The sequence below is a fragment of the Mustela lutreola genome, chromosome 8 (assembly GCF_030435805.1).
Source record: "Mustela lutreola isolate mMusLut2 chromosome 8, mMusLut2.pri, whole genome shotgun sequence".
Taxonomy (NCBI): domain Eukaryota; kingdom Metazoa; phylum Chordata; class Mammalia; order Carnivora; family Mustelidae; genus Mustela; species Mustela lutreola.
The window spans coordinates 29582872-29605214 of NC_081297.1; the positions used below are offsets into that span (position 1 = coordinate 29582872).

At 44.0% G+C, this 22343-nt stretch overlaps 1 protein-coding gene and 1 non-coding gene across 16 annotated transcripts in view; one reads left to right on the forward strand and one right to left on the reverse strand.

Moving 5' to 3' along the window:
• SVIL (supervillin) overlaps positions 1 to 22343 on the forward strand; it is a 228422-nt gene that overhangs the window by 183506 nt on the left and 22573 nt on the right. For 9 of the 15 annotated variants that reach the window (XM_059184181.1, XM_059184179.1, XM_059184180.1 and 6 more), the window contains 10 exons: positions 54 to 131; positions 9373 to 9520; positions 13282 to 13371; positions 13464 to 13550; positions 14979 to 15150; positions 17229 to 17401; positions 19180 to 19335; positions 20075 to 20211; positions 20828 to 20975; positions 21096 to 21241. In XM_059184181.1, the coding sequence (XP_059040164.1) occupies positions 54 to 131; positions 9373 to 9520; positions 13282 to 13371; positions 13464 to 13550; positions 14979 to 15150; positions 17229 to 17401; positions 19180 to 19335; positions 20075 to 20211; positions 20828 to 20975; positions 21096 to 21241 (1335 nt within the window). The remainder of the gene's footprint in view (positions 1 to 53; positions 132 to 9372; positions 9521 to 13281; positions 13372 to 13463; positions 13551 to 14978; positions 15151 to 17228; positions 17402 to 19179; positions 19336 to 20074; positions 20212 to 20827; positions 20976 to 21095; positions 21242 to 22343) is intronic. The other 6 variants (XM_059184172.1, XM_059184175.1, XM_059184178.1 and 3 more) reach the window with 1 other exon arrangement.
• LOC131840034 (U6 spliceosomal RNA) lies at positions 2990 to 3097 on the reverse strand. Its single transcript, XR_009357151.1, has one exon. It is a non-coding gene; the product is annotated as a U6 spliceosomal RNA (small nuclear RNA).

Consider the following 22343-nt stretch of genomic DNA (forward strand, 5'->3'; position numbering starts at 1 on the left):
AGCTCTGATAAACCTTCTCTTTTCACCTCTAATCCTCTTGCTTTGCTCTATAGGAACCTGTATATGCTTCTACTTATTCTCCTACTATACCTGCTGCCCATAAACACCTGTCTTTTGTATCTGTTAATCAGGTGAGGAAAAGCCTATGCATTTTAAGCCTCATTGCAATTTCTGAGCAGTAGGGAAGAGCTTGTTTCATTTGGGGACGGAACTTCTTCGCTGCATTTCAGTGTGTGTGTGTGAGTGAGTGAGTGAGAGAGAGAGAGAGAGAGAGAGATCAGTTCTTGTATAATTAGAGTTAGTCACACACATCACATCCATGGGTCAGACTTTTAGGCAGACTTGATGGCATTCTTTGACGTTGGAATTGTGAAACCGGTTTAAGAGAAGAATTTCCCCTTTTAATGTCCAAGGTAAGTCAGAAGCCCAAGGACTGTGCCGAAGCTTTCTGCTCCCAGTTGGGAACAGTGCTATCTTGCTAGGCCTGATAAAGGAAGACACGGAGTTGCGGAGTTGCGGAGTTGCGGTGGAAGTAGGTGGGTGTGGACGGGCCAGAGGGGAAGGTAGAGCAGGGAAGAGGCTGGGCTGACAGGACCTCCTCGCAGTGACTTACTGAGATGAGAGCCCACAGCCCTCTTGCTCCATCTCCACTGTACCTCCTTTGAAACCCACCCCAGAAAGGAGATCTGACTTGGGTGGAATCTTTCTGTTCGTGCAAAACACACTATCACTTTTAAAGCCCAGAGTACCAGAGATTGTTTTTTATTCCCTTTGGAATGTCCCTGGGGTCAGAGTGTCTGGGAGAAGTGCCTGCATCCACACTGTCATGAATCCCAGATTCTATCCTCCCTCCGTCTTAAGGACCTTAACCTAGTCATTTCCCTCGGAGGGCCTTTGTCTTCTCATCAGAACTGGGTTTTCTTTTTTTTTCTTTTCTTTTTTTTAGATTTTATTTATTTATGAGAGAAAGATCACAAGTAGGCAGAGAGGGAGGCAGAGGGAGAAGCAGAATTCCCACTGAGCAGAGAGCCTGATGTGGGGCTCGATCCCAGGATCATGACCCAAGCCGAAGGCAGAGGCTTAGGTGACTGAGCCACCCAGGTGCCCCAGAACTGGGTCTTTCTTACCTCTAAGGTGTGTTCTAACTAAAAATTTCATGATTATAGTGTTCTGTTAGGACGAGTGGTGACAAAATAGGTCTTTGACAAAGAGGCAGTGAGACCTTATATCAGATATGAAATTGACAGAGTGCTGTCCCAGCGAGGTATCTGCTGGGCCCTCCTGCTTCATCTTTTATCTTCGCAGTGGAAATCCCCCTAAGGCAGCCTCTTCCTCACTCCTGGGTTCCTCTGAAGTTAAGAATGCTGGTCTGTGAGATCCCAGCCCCACACAGACAGCAGTGTCCACCCCCAAAAAACAGGATGAAATCTGGAGCAAACCTGCTGTTCTATGATTGGGAGAAGGGAGAGGGGTTGTTTCTTTTAAATAAGTCATATTAAGCTGGAAAAGAAAAGATACATTATTGAACTCTTTAAATACAAATTATATTTATTATATATAGACACATATACACACTTTTTAAAATCAACTTTATTTTTTTAAACATTTTTATTTATTTATTTGACAGAGAGAGATCACAAGTAGGCAGAGAGACTGGCGGATAGAGAGGGGAAGCAGGCTCCCTGCTGAGCAGAGAGCCTGATGTGGGACTTGATCCCAGGACCCTGAGATCATGACCTGAGCTGAAGGCAGAGGCTTTAACCTACTGAACCACCCACGTGCCCCTAAATCAACTTTATTTTTTAAAGTAGTTTTAGGTTCACAGCAAACATGAGCCAAAAGTATAGAGATTTCCCATATACCTTCTGTGCCCCCGTCGGCACATACACGCACGCGCGCGCGTGCACACACACACACAGAGCTTTCCCCACCATCAAGTTCCCACACCAGAGTGGTGCATTTATTAAATATGTTGAACCTGCACTGACACATCCTTAGAGCCCAATGTCCATAGTTCACACTTGGGCTCCCTCCCGGTGCATGTTCTCTGGATTTTGACAAACATATGATAATACTTATCCATCATTATAGTATCATATAGACTAGTTTCACTGCCCTAAAAACCCCCTGCCCTCCATCTATTTATACCTCCCTCCCTCGAATCCTTGGCAATCTTTTTTTCTTAATTTAATTTTATTTTTTCAGTGTTCCAAGATTCATTTTTTATGCACCATGCCCAGTGCTTCATGCAATACGTGCCCTCCTTAATACCCAACACCAGGCTCACCCAACCCCCCACCATCTCCCCTCCAAAACCCTCAGTTTGTTCCTCAGAGTCCACAGTCTCTCATGGTTCATCTCCCCCTCTGATTTCTCCCAAATCACTTCTCCTCTCCTTCTCCCAATGTCCTCTGTGTAATTCCTTATGCTCCACAAGTAAGTGAAACCCTATGATAATTGACTCTCTCTGCTTGACTTATTTCACTCAGCATAATCTCTTCCAGTCCCATCCAAGTTGATAAAAAAGTTGGGTATTCGGGAGGGGTAATTATGAGGGAGGCATAATTATTTTTTCCAGAAAGTTGTAGAGTTGGGATCACGCAGCATGTAGCCTTTTCAGATCAGCTTCTTTCACTGTGTCCTGTGCCGTTAAGGTTCCTCCATGCCTTTTCACGGCTTGATAGCGTCTTTCTTTTTAGTGCTGAATAATATTCTCTTTCTGGTTATATCAGTTTGTTTGTGTGTGTGCATTTGTTTTAAAAATATGGAACACTTGGAGCACCGGGGTGGCTCAGTGGGTTAAAGCCTCTGCGTTTGGCTCAGGTCATGATCCCAGGGTGCTGGGATGGAGCCCCGCATTGGGCTCTCTGCTCAGCAGGGAGCCTGCTTCCTCTTCTGTCTCTGCCTGCTTCCTCTTCTCTCTCTCTGCCTGCTTTTCTGCCTACTTGTGATCTCTGTCTGTCAAATAAATAAATGGGATCTTTAAAAAAAAAATATGGAACACTCCATGAATATGCATGTCATTCTCGTGCAAGGGGCCATGCTGATCTTCTCTGTATCATTCCAATTAGTTGATTTATCCATTTGCTTACTGAAGGGCATCTCAGTTGCTTCCAAGTTTTAGCAGTTATACCTAAAGTTGCTATAATACCCACATGCAGGTTTTTGTGTAAACATTTTCAACTCATTTGGCGATCAAGCAGCACAGTTCTGGACCACATGGTAAGGGTATGTTTAATTTTGTAAGAAACTGCCAAACTGTCTTGCGAAGTGGCTGCACCAAAAGTTTGCGTTCCCACCAGCAAAAAATAAGACTGCCTGTTGTTGAACAGCCTCACCAGCATTTGGTGTTGTCAGTGTTCTGGATTTTGGCTATTCTAATGGGTGTATAGTGATAATCTCATTGTTGTCAGAATTTGCAATTCTCTAATGACATACAATGTGGATCACCTATTCATGTGCTTGTAATTAAATATAAATAAAATTATGTTATTAAATAAAAATCTTTGGTAAAATGTCCATTCAGATCTTAGCCCATTTTTCAATTGGTTGTTTATTTTCTTATTGTTGTGTTTTAAGAGTTCTTTATATATTTTGGATAGCATTTCTCTCTCAGATGTGTCTTTGGCAAATATTTTCTCTCAGTCTGGGGCTTGTCTTCTCATTCTCTTGACAGTGCTTTCATAGAGCAAAGGCTTTTTTTATTTCAATGAATTTCAGTTTATTGGTTCTTTCTCTCATTAGTGTTGTATCTAAAAAGTTATTGCATTCAAGGTAATCTAGATTTTTATGCCATGCTATCTTCTATAAATTTTAGTTTGGCATTTTACATTTAGATCATAATCCATCTTGAGTTAATTTTTAGGGGAAGGTGTAAATTCTGTGTCTAGAGTCTTTGTTTTTTTTTTCCCCCCTTGGCAAGTGGGTATCTAGTTGTTCCAGCACCATTTGTTGAAAAGACTTTCTGATGTTCACTGTATTGCCCTGGACCTTTCAAAGTTAGTTTATTTGTATGAGTGTATTTCTGGGCTCTCTGTTTTGTTCTATTGATCTATTGATCTGTTTTTTGTTTGTTTGTTTGTTTGTTTTTTTCCCCAGTAATACCACACTGTCTTGATTATTATAGCTCTGTGGTAAGTCTTAAAGTAGGGTAGTGCCAGTCCTCCAATTTCATTCTTCTCCTTCAATATTATATTGGCTATTCTGGGTCTTTCCCCCTCTCCATATAAACTTTAGAATTAGTTCATCAATATCTGCAAAGTAGCTTGCTGAGATTTTGGTTGAAATTGCATCAGATCTGTAGATAGAGTTGGAAAGAACTGGCATCTTGACAATGTTATAGTTTCCAATCCATGAACATGGACTACTTCTCCATACATATTTAAGTTTAAAGAAAAATACCACTCACCAGAAGTAATTTATATTTAATTGCTTCAAAATTAAAATAGCCCTAAAATTCTGTATTTTTATATCGTGACAGCTTTCCCAGATAAACATTTTATGTACCAGCCTTTGTAGTTGGAGTTCATCAGTGTCTCAGAGACTCCTTACCTCCTGTGGTCCTGGTATCTGTGTTCACTTATGCAGAGGCTCAGAAAAGAAAACAGAGCATTACAACAGCACACACATTCTTTCTAAATGGACCATTTGTCTCTTTGTTGGGCTTTAACACACATTTCCTTCTTCCTCACATGCTTCACAACTGCACCAGAAGAATATTTCCCTGTATTCTCCTCCCTTTATCTTAGCTGCTGGTAGATGGTAGCAAGACCATGGTTAGTTTGAGGCTTAAGCCTAGTTGAGATCTTTCTCCATGTTTTGTTCAGGCCATCAAAGGCTGCGTGTACTGATGAGGGACTAAAATCACTGGCAGGGTCAGGGGGAGCTGGTGCAAAGCCACAATTCTTTAACAGTACATAGAATTCTTACACACAAAAAAGCTAACAGTACTGATTTGTCACTTTATTTTTACTACTTAATCTGTGCTCTTATAATTTCTTTAGCCTAACTAGATGTGCATAAGATAAAAATTTAAAAGCCAGATCACAGTATTTTCTATTCATGAAGCCCTCCAGTTTAAATTTGTACTAATCCTAGTAGAACATGTTAGATTTGCTCTCTCTTCTTGTATCACCTCTCTGTGTCAACAACATGTGGGAAGATTTACGTTGTGTATTCCTGGTAGGTGTACAGAGGCAAATGCATCCGTAACAATGCAGTAAGCTGAAAACATTCTTGCAGATTGACCCTTTGCCTAATTTCAAACTGTGTTCTATTAATTCTCTGTCTGTCCCTAAGATCTGCCTTCTTCCCCAGCTACTTTACTGTTTCACTGCCTTCTACACACTCACACGCACACACACACACGTGCATGCACACACACATATGGTTATTCTCTCCCCTCCCTGTTTCCATCTCTCTGCCACATTCATGGGATCTGCATTTGAAAGAATGGAGGACAGACTGGGTAGGGCTTCCATTCACATTCTGCCCTAACTCTCTTACTCTTCTAGTCAATCCTAAACCATCACCAGCTAAATCTAGATGAGCCTGGAAAATGGCACAATACTTACTATAATGTATACCATGTCCTTCTCTAAACAAGGAAAGAACAACTTAGAAAGGAAAAACAAGACAATAATGAAATTTAAATATGTATCTTGTGAGAAATTGTATTAATCGTCTCTGTGGATTGAAAGCTGTATATTTCTTACCCACATTATAGATCCATCTGAAGTCAGCAATTAAGGGCCCTAAGCCAACTTCCTAAGTAGCCATGTTAAGAAAGAGAGGCAAAAAGTTTTATGTTCAATAGTATCATTGAGAGAGGAGTTTAAAAAAAAAACACTCCTTGACAAAGATCTGGCAAACTACTGGAAGCTTTAAAGCCTCTAACAGCTGTATCATTCCTGGGCTGGTAGCTTCCATGTTCTTATAGGAGCTCCAGGGATATCTGATTGCTTTGGGAAATGGAGTTGTGGATTCGGGGATGCCATTTTTTTGAGTCATGAACCAAACCCCACCGCCACACCCGGGATTTTGGATACATGTTCCCAAGTTCAGCAGAATGATGATGTCTGGCTCTTCGGAGGAGCAAACTTTCTTGGCACTTCATATGTTTTTTCAGAATATTTTAAGCCAAGTGCTACATTGATTTGATTAAAATTCCCTCCTGAAACTTCATTTTCAAAGAAAACGTATTATACTTTTTGAATTTTGATGAGGTCTTCCTGGCAAGTCAACCTCGGAGTTTATTTAATAAGGGTATTGGATTCGGAGAGTTACTTGGAATGAGGGTCATCTCACCAGCCATACGTGGAAAAGTGCAGGGAAAGGGTTTTTAACCTTGGGATAATATTGTATTTTGATAAAATTTAAGACTTACAAAAAAGGCGCCATGATAGGGCTCTCTCATATCGCCTTTACCAGAGCCACCAACTGTTGGCATTTGCTCGCCACCCGTGCCCCATCTCATCTCTTCCCTCCACCCGTCCCCTCCTGTCTCATGTACACATACATGATCTACAAAATTGGGGCTCCCTAATAGAACGCTATAGACTGAGTGGCTTATAAACCATAGAAATTGCTTTCTCACGGTTCTGGAGGCCGGAAATTCGAGATGAGGGTGCCAGTGTGTTCCCTGTCTGCTGAGAGCCCACTTGCTGTTTGTAGAGGACCATCTCCTCACTGCAGCCTCACATGGTGACACTCCTCCCACGGTAGGACGGGCACAGGGGCTCTCTGAGGTGTCCTTTATAAGGGTGTCAGTCCTCTTCAGGAGGGTTCCACCTTCCTGACTGAACGCCTCCCAAAGGCCTCACCTCCTAAGACATCACCCTGGGGATGAAATTTCAGCATAGGAAATCTGGGGCACACAAATGTTCCGTCTCATCACAATACAGTGATGGAGATGAGGAAATGTAACCTTGATGCAGTGTTCAATCCACAGCCCATTTCCAGCTGTGCCCGTTCCCCTCCAGCCATGCCCCTTCTAGCCCCCGCTCTCTCTTCAGGAAAAGGGCTTTTACTTAAATTAATTTAATCATCAAAGATCTCAAAGTCCATTTTGGCTGTGATTGCTCTGTAGAAGAATTCTGTAGAGGATTCATGAACTAGATGAGGGAGAAGTCCTTGTTCATGGCTGAACCTGAACGTGGCGGTTGCAGATACGGTTTTATGCACATCTCTCTTGGAAACGAGGGAAGGACCCCTCTCCTGTATTACCCTCCATCGTGGATGAACCTAGCTGATCTCTGCTTTCTTGCTGAATGAATCTAGAAGTTGTTTGTTTGTTTGTTTGTTTGTTTGTTTTTCCTGTTGGTCAGTTAAGGGAAGTATCCTCAAGGCTCTCCTGGTTTTCTGACTTCAGTCCGTGGAAGGTCTATGATCACCTTGACCTTGTTGCTTCTTATCCAAGGAAAAACTAACAAGAGAATAAGAGCTGGGGAACCTGCCAAAAGAGGTTAAGGCAAGGTCATCCATAGTTTGAAAGCAAAGCCCCAGCAGGAACAGTGCACCTCAGGTCTTAGAAGGGGCTGAGGTTCAAGCCGAAGCACATAACCAGGAGGCCACACCAGCGTTGGAGCCCCTGTCACAGGAGCAACCTAGACAGTGGACCACAGAGCAAGCTAGGGAAGCTCGTGCTCCGGAGGGAGGCTTTTTCCTCTCTTCCTTCCCCCACACTCGCTCCCACAGCTCCTGCCCCTGCATCTCTCCCTGTCCTGTGCTCCCTGCCACTTGGCAAATCTTAAATTTTACCAAAACAAAAAAATGGCCCCCAAATTAAAAAGCCCTTCTCTTTCATTTACCCCTCATGATCTGTGCCTACTTTGACCCTAATTCCAAGTAACTCTGAGAGGGGTCAGTAGTGAGAGGAGAGACAGCATGGAGGCCGAGGGAAAGCAAACTGTCCTATCAGCATTGAGGACCGCCCGCCCTAGCGTCGCCCACCACCGTTATCCACACCCTGTCCCTGGCACGCTCCTTCCCCTCTGCCACCTCTTCTTCTTCGTCTTTTTTTTTTTTTCCCAGTTTTTAAAATTAACATATAATGTATTATTAACTCCAGGGGTACAGGTCTGTGAATCACCAGGTTTACACACTTCACAGCACTTACCATAGCACATACCTTTCCAGTATCCATCACCCAGCCACACTATCCCTCCCTCCAGCAATCCTTAGTTTGTTTTGTGAGATTGAGAGTCTCTTATGGTTTGTCTCCCTTCCGATCCCATCTTGTTTCATTTATTCTTTTCCTACCCTCCAAACCCCCCATGGTGCCTCTCAGCTTCCTCATATCAGAGGGATCATGTGGATCATGTGGTAATTGTCTTTCTCTGATTGACTTATTTCGCTAAGCACGATACCCTCTAGTTCCATCCACATCGTCGCAAATGGCAAGATTTCATTTCTTTTGATGGCTGCATAGTATTCCAGTGTGTGTGTGTGTGTGTGTGTGTGCGCGCGCGCGCCACATCTTTATCCATGCATCTGTTGATGGACATCTAGGTTCTTTCCGTAGTTTTCTGCCGCCTCTTCTTGTTCCTCCTCCTCTCACCTCAGCCCAGTCCTTTCCTCTTTCCTCCCCTCTCCCGGCCTCCCTCAGTTCCCTACGCCTTTTTCTCTCAGGCCAAATGAGTTCACCAAGGCCTTAGAAACTGAAGAAGCAGGTATCTCCAGAACCCCAATTAGAAGCTTTTGAAAGTAGTTTTTAGGTGGAAATGTTGGTCTGAATGTAGGTTATGTCCATAGCACCATTCATCCTCCGTCATCAGACACGTTGGAACCCAGAAGTCCCTTTTGGGGGCTGACCTGCTTCCCTGACTGCCCATCTACCAGAGTTGTCTAGGAAACCTGCTGAGTTCCAGAAAACCTTCTTGTAGCACACCTGATTCCTACTCAGCTTTCTCTCTTTTATACTTGACTGTGATCCTTGTGAACTGAAGTGGGTAAGATTTTTCTGGATTGACCATGTCTTTTGTGAGAACAGATGGATGAAATTTCCTAATCAATGGAGTTTAGCTAACTCGGTACAGTTGAGCAACTTTTCAATTGATGGCCTGGAAGAGAGTCTCTATTTTTGTTTATTTTTACAGGGTGTCATTTGGGTGGTCCAGTAGTCGAAACGAATAAGTGGGGGAAAAAAAATCAAAGTTTTAACCTAAAGTTTCAGTGTTGCTCTTGGTGATCTCTCACCAAGCTGGGAGTAAGGACACCCCAACTACTTCCGCTAGAACAGTTACAGACATTTTTTGGGCAGGGTAGCCCTCCTGTTTGTTTGCCTGCTCTTCGGCTCACAATATGCTACATGCTGAAATTCACAGCTCTGTCATTTCCCTGTCCTCTTTTCTCCCTGGCATGCTTTGTAAACAGCGGGTCACAGAAAGTCGAGAGAGCCAGATGACTATCGAAGAGAGGAAGCATCTCATCTCTGTGAGAGAAGAAGCCTGGAAGACGAAAGGCAAAGGGGCGGCCAATGACTCCACCCAGTTTACAGTGGCTGGCAGGATGGTGAAGAAAGGTCAGAGTCTTGTGTGTGTGTGTGTGTGCATGTGTGCATGCCGGGGGGTGGGGGGACACACACACAGACTCAGTTGCCCACGGAAGGGAGGATGGCCTGTGATAATCCAATTTAAAAAATCAAGCCATGGTCTCTTTTAGTTTTTACTCTTATTGAAGTCGTACAGATTTTGGGGGGCGTAGATTGGGGAGCTCTTCCTACTGAAAACCCTTTCTTCCTAAATCACATCATCTTCATGTAAGAAGTATAATTCAATTAGTCACATTTCAGAATTTAGCCAGTTGGCGCCTTTTTTTTTTTTTTAAAGATTTTATTTATTTGAGAGCGAGAGAATGAGAGAGCACATGAGAAGGGGGAAGGTCAGAGGGAGAAGTAGGCTCCCCACTGAGCAGAGAGCCTGAGGAGGAACTTGATCCCAGGACTCCAGGATCACGACCTGAGCCGAAAGCAGTCGCTTAACCAACTGAGCCACCCAGAGTTTAGCCATTTGGAAGTTGAGCACAGGTTTCAAAAGCAATGGCAAATCTTCTAAAAAATCTTAGTCCTTTCCCATAATTGCTTTAAAATTATTTTCATTTTCTTGCCACCTGGCAGTCAGTTGACCCAAATAAGCCTTGGTCAGTGAAGAGGGAGTTTGCATCTTCTCTTTTTTAGAGGAGTTCCTAGGTCCCTTTCCATCGAACTAGAGTTTGTTGGCTTACAAAACCCTATTTCCGGAGAGGTTTTAATAGATCTTTAAAAGACGTATGCCATCCTGAGGAAGTAGGATTCCCTGCAGACAGTCACTTCTTTGCTGCTGAGCTCTTAAAACTGATTTGAAGTCAGTATTGGAAGATTTATGAAATTGACCAATGCCTCACATGGTCAGTGAAGTCACTTTTTGCCTCACGTGATCAGTAAAGCTTTGAGCCTCCATATCCTGTGGGAAATGGTTAAAATCTGGGGTCCGTTCATCACCTATATGCCTATACTTTCATTTCCTAAGGTATTGTTTGAAAACAAATTTCCTGACTTCGTGATATAAGTGCTCACACGCACTTAGAGTTAATGTATATTGTCATCAACTTTCTTAGTTCATGCTTCTCTTCCCTGGAAAACTTCCAGGATCCTCACTTATAAATAGTGCCTAACTCATTGTGGGCACATAATATTTGCAGAAGGAAGGGCGGGGAAACCCTGAATTGTGATTAACTCAAATCTTGGAGTAGGAAAACAGAAGGTAATTTGCTCCCACTGAATGAGGTGGTAACTGCGTATTTTCTTCCTCAGATCAGAGACCTGTATACGCATGTTAAACAACTTTGGCCCGAGCCCTGTTCCTGTGTTAACAAAAGCAGACCCTGAGGCCCATGCTGGTTAAGAACTCAAGCTGGGAACTTGAACCAGAGTTCCCATCTTCCAACTTTTAGCCTGGACTTTTATCCCAATAACTTTGAACTTTGGTTTCTTTCTTCTTCTTCCATCCTAAAAATTACCATTTATTTGTAACCAGGCCCTTATTACCAAATACACTGTCCTTGTCCACAGGGATGTCAGAGGAGGTAGATTTGGAGAACAAGGTCAGAGACGTTCGTATCCCTTAGTGCAGGAGTTTGCTTTCACATTTCTTGAACAAATCCAGGGTCTTTATTTAACAGGTGCTATATGGCTGGCTCAGGAAATAAATGTCTTGTACTTTTCATGTAAGGAAAAAAAACTGTATCCTGTTTTTCTAATATTTTTACCATCTGCTGTTACATGTTTCACTGGAATCATCAGCTCTTTCTGATTTGCAGTAATATCCTCACTGCAGGATAACATAGTCCCTACACCACAGCCACAGAGACTTCTCAGCTCAGCGTGTTGCTACATATTAACCCTGATTTTCCTTCCCTTCTCTTACTTTGTTAAGATGTTTTGATGTTCCTAGACTATACCTAAGGATTAGTGCTCTAGTTCTTGTGGCATTTGACAGTTCTCCTGAAAGTTCTCAAAATATGCCTTTGAATAAGAGAGCTGGGAAGATGTCTCTGAAGAGAGTAGGTGGCTGGTTATTGCAGGTAGAATTCACTGAGAAGGGGTGCGGGGAGTGCTTTGTGTAACAGTTTTGAGTTAGGGAGAAACCCTTGCCAGTAGTTGGGAAAGGGAAGGTCCCACCTCTGGGAGCTCTTGTACATGCTGCTGGCTGGATGGGCAGCAGGGGGCGCCCCTACAGTCCGGAGGGCCAAGTTCTCTGCGCTTCAGAGCTTGGAAACTCTTCTGTTGTCTCCCTTGCATCCTTTTAGTAGGTGATGGTTTACGGCACCTGTACAGGCTGTGTTACCAAATTTTACTTTATTATCTTTCAAGAAAGTTTGCTTTCTTACATAAACCTTTTTCAGGCTTGGTCATTGAAACAAATGTTTGGATTTTTATGGACATCATCAAGCAAATGTATGTACCTATTAAGAAGTACTTCTAGAATATCACCTAAAACTGAAGTTTTAAGCCACATTTCTGTATTTTTTCTTTAAAAGTTTTATGTTATTATACATCCCTCTCCAGCGAACAGGAGGAGAGCAATTCATTCATTTATTTTTCCTAGTCAGCGATCGTGAGTTACATATTCCTCAAATGCTGTTCTTTGAGGGATGCTTAAAGGGACAGTGTCATCTAATGATTTCACATTTATTACAAATGAATAAAAAGAACATTAACATCTCATTTTGTTCTTTGTAAATGCACTAATTACTTTCCTTTGCAATCCCTTTACTTAGGTGAGGAAAAAGGTACTCATCTTTGTCCTTATTAAGGTTTCTTGTTCCAACCAGAAACCCTCTCTATGCTGAATGCCTTTCTTTCATATGTCCCTAACACTTACACTTTAAAAAAAAAATTCCCCACGCTGCTTTTTTTTTTTTTTAATATTTTATTTATTAGAGAGAGACAGGCAGAGAGAGTATGCAAGCAGTGGGAGCAGCAGGCAGAGGGAGAAGCAGGTTCCTTACTGAGCAAGGAACCTGATTCGGGATTTGATTCCAATACCCTGGGATCATGACCTGACCCAAAAGGCAGACTCTTAACCGACTGCATTGCCCAGGCATATCCCCCACCCCTGCCTCTGCTCCTTGATAAATGCATGTGAAAGCATTTAGCTAGTTCCCAGCCATACCCGAGATAGAAATGACCCTTCAGCGGTCATAAATCAATTTAAATGTACCCTCTTCTGTGTCTTTCTTCTAAAAGGTTTGTACTCCTTAGGTTATTGTTCAGTAAAATCACTCTCTGACTGATGCCCCCAAAGGCCAAACTGCCCTACCTTGGGTCATCCTGCAGGAAGACCCCAGTGCCAGGGGCCGCTTGGCAGCTGGTATGACACAGCCCATTCTCCGCTGCCTCTGGGGGATGTGGTGCAAATATACTTTCTCTTGAACTACCTCCACCACCTAAAGGGCCTTCAGGACTCACAGCTCCTTGTGTTTTAGTATACTCTGATGCCTTATGTACTCTTCTATTCCACTTAGTGTTCCGGGCACGTTTTCTCACCTGTCTTCATTGTTCCTTTTAGAGTGGCAGCTTCTCAGCTACTGTAGGGCTTAGAAACTATAAAACTCTGTTCACATCTGCAGCTGTCCTACGTAGCAATGATACCTGCTGAATGTACATACGTGTGCACATGTGTGCCTGTGTGTGAGGTCTGTAAGTTGTAAAGCCTACAATGTGACTATTGGAGATCCGGCAGGGTCCCTGGAATTTCCAGAAATGATCCTGAGATACTAACTAGCTTCTTTGATGTTCTGCAGGTTTGGCATCACCCACGGCCATAACCCCAGTGGCGTCTCCCCTCTGCAGTAAAACAAGGGGCACCACACCAGTTTCTAAGCCCTTGGAAGGTAAGTCACCAAAGCACCTGATATATGCCCATGGGTCTAAGACCAGAAGAGTCCCCATGGCGCTGTCTCATGGATGGTTTCCGCCTACCTAGATATCGAAGCCAGACCAGACATGCAGTTGGAATCGGACCTGAAGCTTGACAGGCTGGAAACCTTTCTGAGGAGGCTGAATAACAAAGGTACATACTGGAAGCCAGAGCGAGGCTTTGGGTTTTGAGCTTGTAGCTCGGCTGTGATTCATAGTCCAATGAGTAGCTAAGGGAACCTAAACAGAAAACCCCGCTTCTCTCTCAGTCTCTAAATCGTGATTCTGATTGCTTTTTCTCCTCAGCTAAATTGTCTCCTTTCTGTTTGACTTCACCAAGTCATAGTGAAAGTATTATCTTCATTACCATTGGTTTGAAAAAGGAAGTCAGAAATGATTGGATTACCTGGGTCTGATTCACTTCTTACTGTACTAGTTCGGGGATCTCCAGTAAGATGGGTTTCTGAGTCCCACTCAGTCCTTGGGATGTCACCCAGTCAGGACTGGGAACACAGTAATTTTGCTTTTATGCTTGAAAGCAGATATTACACAAAATTGACATGATCACACACTGGATGAAGTTTAAATTGTATATGTCAGGTTTTTTTTTTTTTTTGAGGATTTTATTTATTTATTTGAGATAGAGAGTAAGGAAGAGAGCGTGAGCCAGGGAAGAGATAGAGGCAGAAGCACGGAGCCCAATGCAGGGCTCTATCTCAAGACCCTGGGCTCATGACCTGAGCCACACAGACACCCCTATCTGTCAGTTTCTAATAAGGTAGCAGATGACATATTGCAAGTGATTTCTGAATACATGTTGAAATATATGTCAGTATAAAAGTCCTTAAAGTATATGAAGTAAAGGAATAATATGCAGAACTAGCGTCATCTCAATAAAAATGTCCAGTACTTGAAACCAATCACATACTAAGCACTGGGAGTCGCTACTGTTGACCGTGACCTCCTAACAGGTTGGGGATAATGTAGACAAATGCTTTATACCAGCAACATCAAAGTGTAAGGTCATAACGACTGGCAAGGCAAGGAGTTCAAACAATTTGAAGCCTATTACATATGTATAATGGTGATCTAGCTCAGGGGGTCAGGAAACGAATCCAGCCCTCCACCTGTTTTTGTTAATGACGTTTGTTTGGAATGAAGTCATGCTCCCTTGTTAATGTATTGTGAAGAGTCCCTTTTGCCCAGTAGCAGAGGTGAGTGCTTGCCATACAGGCCCTATGACCTACCACGCACAGCCTATAGTGTTTGCCATGTGACCTTTTCCAGAAAAAGTTTTTACTGATTTCTGATCTAGAATGAGGCCGAGGCCATTTCTGCCTCCCGTGGTTCAGAAATGCTCGGTGGGCCTTTATCGCCTTTATCGCCTCCTGTCCTAACACCTGCCGGGTGCAAGGTTTTTGCAATGGACAGTCCTTCCATGAGACGTCAGGAAGGCCCAGAAACTACCAAGTTCTCTCTGCTCTTGGCATTCGGGGGAAATATTTTGAAGACCTCGTGAAGCGTAGTTGGGGTAGTGTTTTGACACCAATCCAAGGTCATGTATTCGCTTCGTCTGTCATAGTTGGCGGAGAGACTGTACTCACGGTCACTGGGAAATCTGTGAAGGAGGTCATGAAGCTGGACGATGACGAGACCTTTGCCAGATTTTACCGCAGCATGGATGACACCATCCCGCGAAGCCCTGTGGAGCTGGATGAGGATTTCGATGTCATTTTTGATCCTTATGCCCCTAAGTGAGTGATTTCTGTTTCTTTCACCCACCGAGAAGGGATGATTCTATCGTCAGCCTTCGCACGGTACCTCCATGAGGATCTTCTCTCGCTGCCACCTCCTTCTGCCGCAGACCTTCCTCACAGACACAGGGTTATTCTCTAGAGCCAGGCACTTAGAGTAGGTGACATGCGCACTCCAGAACGGATATGCGCTCGGGCAGGAGGTCGGTGAAGACCATGTGTGCCGCAGGTGTTTGCCCCCGCCCATAAAAGTAAGGTCACTGCGTTTGTCACATAATTGAATATTGTTTTGCAGATTTTTAGACACACATAAATTTGGCCAGCAATCTCAATGCTGTCTTTGATTTGACATTGAACTCATACTTGTAACCTTGAAAAATATTTGGATTACATGGGCTCAGACTCACAGAATGGACTAGAAAATACATAAAGCAGGTTACTTAACCTCCAATAATCTATGAAATGAATAGATCTGAGAGTCTTCTCAGGGATGACCAAGGGTCGCTCTTCACACAGGATCATGACTAAACCACCTCAGGAAAGCCATTGTGGTTTTGGGATTCCTTTGGTTGCAGGTGCCAGAAGGAAATCCAAGTCAAATGGACTTTGACAAAAGAAAGGTGTAGAGGGATTTATAGGTCCACTTACCGGAAAGTGTGAGTGTGAACAAGGTTCCAGAGGCTCCTCAGAACGAGGTCTCTCTCTTGCTGGTGTTTCTTGGGGCTGCTTTGCTGTTGCCAAGCTGTAACCACGTGGCAGACGATGGCCACCATCTGGTGTGGCTGTTTCAGCCACTGGCTTGGCCACTCTAGTACAGCAGCTTCTCTCCTCAGCAGTTCCCTCCAACCCAAGATCCAGGCTGGATTTTCTAGGGTCCGAGCCCTGTCCTAAAGCAATCATAGCCAAGGGGATGGAAGGTGAGGATTGGCCAGAGCCGGTTTCTGGACGCCTGCCCCTCAGAGCCAGAGCCAGTGTCAAGGTTTTCTTACCGGAAGCCAGGGAGAATATATGCTGGGCAGGCTACACCCACAGCCACAGATCACATTTTTTTCCTCCCCACAAATTTATCTGAGTGACTCCCTCTTCCAGAAGACTGTGGGGTCATCATACATTTTCCTGTAAGCTGCTCCAAATACATTTTTTGCATATTTCGGGAGGGGGTGGTGTTCAGTTTTTCTCAATTTTCTATCTTAACAAATGAACAGCTTTCCATTTCCCAACTTTTTAAATGAAATTTTATGTATTTGCACATTTGTCCTCTTCTCCCAACCCAAATGTCATTGCTTAAATCGTATCTATCTCGGTATAGCTATAGCTGTGTTTATACACACACTGTCACACAGAGGACAGAATTATGTATCAGAGCACAGAGGATGTGCAGTTGGAAACTGAGGGTAGGAGTGGAATCTGTCAGGAGACCGTGTGACCGGATCGCCCCCCTCCCCGTGTCTGGTCTGCCCCCAGAGAGTCGTGTGAGTGCGTGGCCGTTGTTGCTGGCTTCTTGGGCCTGTCTTATTTCAATAGAGTCTTCAAAAGGTGGTTACTTTTCAGAAAGGCGCAAAGAGTTGAGAGGAGGCTCGTTGTGGGGGAGTTCCGAAGGCAGCTGAAAACCAGTTTTTTCACAGAAAACAAAGTTTAATCTGGAGGAAAGAGAAATCGAGAAGCAGTGACTGGCTGTAAATTACTGAAGGGCTCGCCAGTGACAGGAGTAGACGTGCCTAATACTCCAGTCCATGGGTGTGATCAGGGTAGGAACGAACTTTCTACCCTTCAGAGCATTCTAGTAGTGGAATGAGCTGCCCCACAAAGCTTCAGATGCACGGCCAGGCAGAGACCACAGGGTGTGCTGTGGTGTGTGGGGCCTGGAGCCTCCAGGATCTTGGACTAAATGGGCCTGAATCCCCCATCTCCAAGATTCTATGTGTACATGTCCGGGAGTGACGGGCAGGAGGAGGACTTGTAAGACAATGAAATCAGAAAATAAAATGATAAGAGACTTATTTCACATTGGAGAGCCCCAGATAACCCAGGCGTGGACAATAAGCAGACCAAGGCCACAACTCCACTTTGCTTCCCAGGTTGACCTCCTCTGTGGCCGAGCACAAGCGTGCAGTGAGGCCCAAGCGTCGGGTCCAGGCTTCCAAAAACCCCTTGAAAATGCTGGCAGCCAGAGAAGACCTCCTTCAGGAATACACGGAGCAGAGACTAAACGTTGCCTTCATGGAGTCGAAGCGCATGAAAGTAGAAAAAAGTGAGTATGTGGAACCACTGCTCCACCTCTCTGTGGGCGTCTGGCGATTAGGTGATTTTAATCTTTTTCTGCCTTGCTGGGGTCAGTCATGTGCTCAAAAGACACTCATCAAATAAAAATGATTGCACAGACGTACGTGCACACCTGCCTCAAAATGGAAAGGCTTTTTGCAGAACTTCTTAGAGCGTGGAGTGTCTGTTCACTACATTATCTCATTTTCTTATTTTTTAAAAAAGTTTTTATTTATTTATGGGACAGAGAGAGTACTCTGGCAGAGGGAGAGAGAAAAGCAGGCTCCTCGCTGAGCAGGGAGCTCGGTGCGGGGCTCGATCCCAGGACCCTGAGATCATGACCTGAGCCAAAGGTGGATGCTTAACCCACTGAGCCACCCAGGCGCCCTGTATTTAAGTTATCCTGTTTTGCTGAGTTTTCTGTTCAAGAGATTGGAGGAGAAGGGTTTTGTAGTTCAACCCATTTTCAGCTCCGTAGAGCCCAAACACAGTAATTCCCCACTTAATCTTGTTTGAGAGCAAATCATTAGATCTCTCATGAGAAAATGAGAAAATTTCTCATGAGAAAATGTCCCAAATGGCTGCTTTTCCTAATCTTAGATTTTCATATTACTAATTAATGCATAAACCAATGCTTTCCAAATTTCATTTAATAGGAGCCTTGGAAATTGGGGATGTGGATTGGGTACTGTTGGGGCTTTGGGGTAGAGGTGGTGAATATGAGTGAGGCAGTAGCTCTGTGCCCTGTGTCCCACTTCTGGCTCAGCTGCTCTGCTCTCCTCAGCCTGATGAAGTAGGGTCCCTTGTTCTGAAACAGTGGTTTTCTTAGTGGACGTAATTTGGGTATACACCATTTGCAGATTGAATAGTCTGGCTATAATTTGTATTTTCCTTTAGCACTTGTAAACCTACTTCTGAAAGTTTTTCTTAGAAATACAGTATTTACATGAAGTATTTTGTCTTTTCATTATAACTGATTGACTAAGAAGATATTTCAAAACCTCTGTGCCATACGAATTGTTAAGTAGTATAAGACCTTAATCCCGGCAAAATAATTTTCTCAATTTCTTTCAGCCTAGACATTTTTTAAAAAACAATCAGTTGAAGAAATAAAGTCTTCTTGGCACAAATTTTAGGTATTTTTCCTCTATCTCCACTTTTGGGGGCTTGGAGATGGCTTTGTGATGACTGACATGTACACATTTGTTGGTGTACATGGAAAAACCCAGCATCTTCTTACAATGGTCTTAATTCTGAGGGCAGAAGACTTTAAGGGATTATCTAGTTGATCACTTTGCCTCCAGGAAAAAGATTAGGACTAACCCATCCCTACAAGAGTGCCTGCTTTTCTACATGTAAAGACTTTGTTGAAAGATACCTCATAGCCTTCCTTGTGAGTGTGTTGACATTAACATCCAAACATTGTTAGGGATTATATTCACTTTCAGTGGAATTGGGACATGGGAGTCCAGCTCCTGATTTTGTAGCAAAAGAGCTGGTCCACACTGTCCCTCGATTCTTGTCCCCCCGGCAAGGTGAGATGTGATGTGTGTCCGCAAGCAGCTGGTACTTTGGGGACAGAATTGAATCCTGAGTACAGGAGTTCAGCCCTGTACCGCCTCGTCACCTAAACCTGAGGATGGTCTCCCCCTCAGGATTAACCTTCTGAGAAAAAGCTAGTTGATGATGAATCTCTGGTGGCAAATGTCATTTCACCAGCCCGTCTTGCTCCCCCTTCCCCACTGTTTCCTTATTCAACCCTCCCAGTGTCTGCCAACTCCAACTTCTCCGAAGTCACTCTGGCAGGTTTAGCCAGTAAAGAAAACTTCAGCAACATCAGCCTGCGGAGCGTCAATCTGACCGAACAGAATTCCAACAACAGTGCGGTGCCCTACAAGAAGCTGATGCTCCTACAGATTAAAGGTACTTAGGAGCCGTGAGGAGGAACCACGCATAGAGCAGGGGTTTGAGTCTGGTAACACCGAGAGGCCTGACCTTCAGGGGGAGGGAGTGCATGCTCTTTGAGAACCTACTGTGGGCAGAGCACTGTGCTACCTCCAGTCATCTAAGCTTCACAAAATCCCATGAGGTGGCAGATGTGATGCCCACTGAGGCTTGGTGTGGTTAGTGATGCACCTGAGGTCACAGCGGCTGTTTGAGTGGCAGAGGTGGATTTGCACCCAGGTCTCTCCCATTCCAGAAGCTCAGCTTCTGTGGCCACCTCCCCTTGCCCTCTGAGCCCCATCACCACGCTGTCCTGTAGTTCTAGCAGTCCCCGAAGTCTTCGTGGGGGCTGTCTCCACTCAGTTCTCCTCGCTGAGGTGAGCAAGGTTAGTGTGGGCCAGAGGCAGAGATGCAAGTTCTTGGAACTAACTTTCCTGGAGGAAGGAACTTAATGAATCCACACACATGCTGTAAAAGGACCCCAGTGGCAGTCCTAAGACACATGATGACATGTAAGAAAGCACTAACACGGGAGAGTAATCTAGAAGGCCTTCACTAGAAACCCCCTTCTATCACTGTTTGTCATGGAGCCCGTGTTGGTAGACGAGAATCTTTAGAACTGTAAGAGTCTGTAGCAGGGGTGCTTCCTGGCCCTTCCTATGGCTTGGAGAGTTCTCCTCTCTGGCAAGATGGCGACTCTTTGCCTCCTGCCTTACAGGAAGAAGACATGTGCAGACCAGACTGGTTGAACCTCGAGCTTCGTCCCTCAACAGTGGGGACTGCTTCCTCCTGCTCTCTCCCCATTACTGTTTTGTGTGGGTAGGAGAGTTTGCAAATGTCATAGAAAAGGCAAAGGTTGGTATCTGAAAAATAAGAAATGTTGAGTTAAACACCTCCTTTACGCACTGATAGAATGTTCTACCAGTTGCTAGGTCTTTACAGGGCTTCTCAAATGCCAAATGTTTCATGCAAGTGAGAAGGGAGAGAGGCAGTATTTCTTTTGCTGAATGTCTCTCAAACACGCATTCATTAGGTGCTTGAGTGGGAAGTTTTAGAAGGATTATGACCTATCCCACCAGTTTTTAACTCCTATTCCACTCCTGTGTGAAAAAGGAACGGCACATCCCTTCAAAGCTGTTTATCCTAGGTACCTATGAAATGCTGCTACCGGCTTATTGAATAAAAAACCTCATGGGCAAAAGCCCAGAGAATGGGTATTTTTCCAAAACTTCATGAGTAACCTATTGTATTTAAAAATAAAGAATGGTTGCTCTAGAGAGTTGTGCCCCCTGGTCCTTGAGTTCCATTCTCCTGACCTTGCTGAAAATACCCAAGGCCCCGTGCCTGCAGCCCCTGTGGTCACATGGTCTCCCCTGCAGACCTGCCATTTTTGCCTCCAGCTTCAGTATGCACCACTTTGCCTCACCACAGGCTTGTCTATCTAGGTAATTGTGCTCCTCCCTTTTTCCAGGCCTCAGAACTGGCAAGTTTAATTCAGACAAAGAGGGAACTTGGTTGTAGAGCTACTTACGTCCAGACTATTGAAGAAGGAATTAATACACACACTCATGCGGCCAAAGACTTCTGGAAGCTTCTGGGCGGCCAAACCAGTTACCAGTGTGAGAATTTACTGTATTTTCAGAGCCTCGTGAGGCTTTTCTAATCCCCTACTTCCTTCTTCTAAACTGGCCACTTTTCAGTGTAAAATGTCATCCTGTCTTCTTGTTCTCATCCCAAAGCTGCTGGAGACCCAAAAGAAGATGAACTTTATGAAACAGCCATAATTGAAACAAACTGCATTTACCGTCTGATGGACGACAAACTTGTCCCTGATGACGACTACTGGGGGAAGATTCCCAAGTGCTCCCTTCTGCAGTCCAAAGAGGTACAGTGCGTGGGCACCGTCCTCGCCAAGAGAGCACTTGGCACGGGGTTGCCCAGTAACACCCACCCCACATGCCAGAGAAACGCTGGCCGGCGTTCGTGCCTGGTGTGGAACAGTGACGTATTTTTACAGGATATTTACTTGTGAATGCAAACCATCACTCCATCTTAAATATGAGGATAGAATTCAAAAAATATTTTTTTTAAGATTTTTTTTTAAGATTTTTTAAAAGATTTTATTTATTTATTTGACATAGAAAGACACAGTGAGAGAGGAACACAAGCAGGGGCAGAGGGAAAGGGAGAAACAGGCTTCCTGCCGAGCAGGGAGCCCGATGCGGGACTTGATCCCAGAATGCTGGGATCACGACCTGAGCTGACGCTCAATGACTGAGCCACCCAGGTGCCCCCAGAATTCAGAACATTGTTCAGAGGAGTCATGGGTCATTGAAGGCCTTCTGTTTTAGGCAAAATGTAAATTTTTTTTTCTTTATTTTTTGGGAGGATTTTTATTGTATTCTTTTGCTTATCTGTATGAGGTAGTGGATGTCAACTGAACTAAATTGTGGTAATCATTTCACAGTACATGTAAATCAAGTCATTGTGCCTTCTGTCTTACACTTATATGGTACTGTGTGCAAGTATTTATCAGTATAACCAGGGAATAAGATAAAAATACTCCTTAGCCCTATCTCTTGATTTTCTATAAACAAAGTTTCAGGAATAATAGATACATGTTTATATAATTTGGGTTTACCAAGTAATATACTAGCTTTTTTCTCCTATATCAGTAAGTATTTACTAATTACATACACTGTCATTACCATCGTCTGGTAAGACACGAAAAGTTGAAGACACGAAAGATCCTTAAATTTCATTGGGTAGAGGAGTATTAGAAAGAAGGTCTTCCAGAGCTAGGTCAATTGTATGACACCTGTGGGCATTTAAATGGAAAAGCAAAATCACAGAGAAGAAATAATCAGGAGTAATTTTAAAGGGAAGGTGCAGTTGAGTCTCGCTGGGAGCTGAGTAGGATTTGGATTGCCGGACAGGAAGGAAGAAATTATTCTAGGATGAAAGAGTCAGATAAACCAGAGGTACGG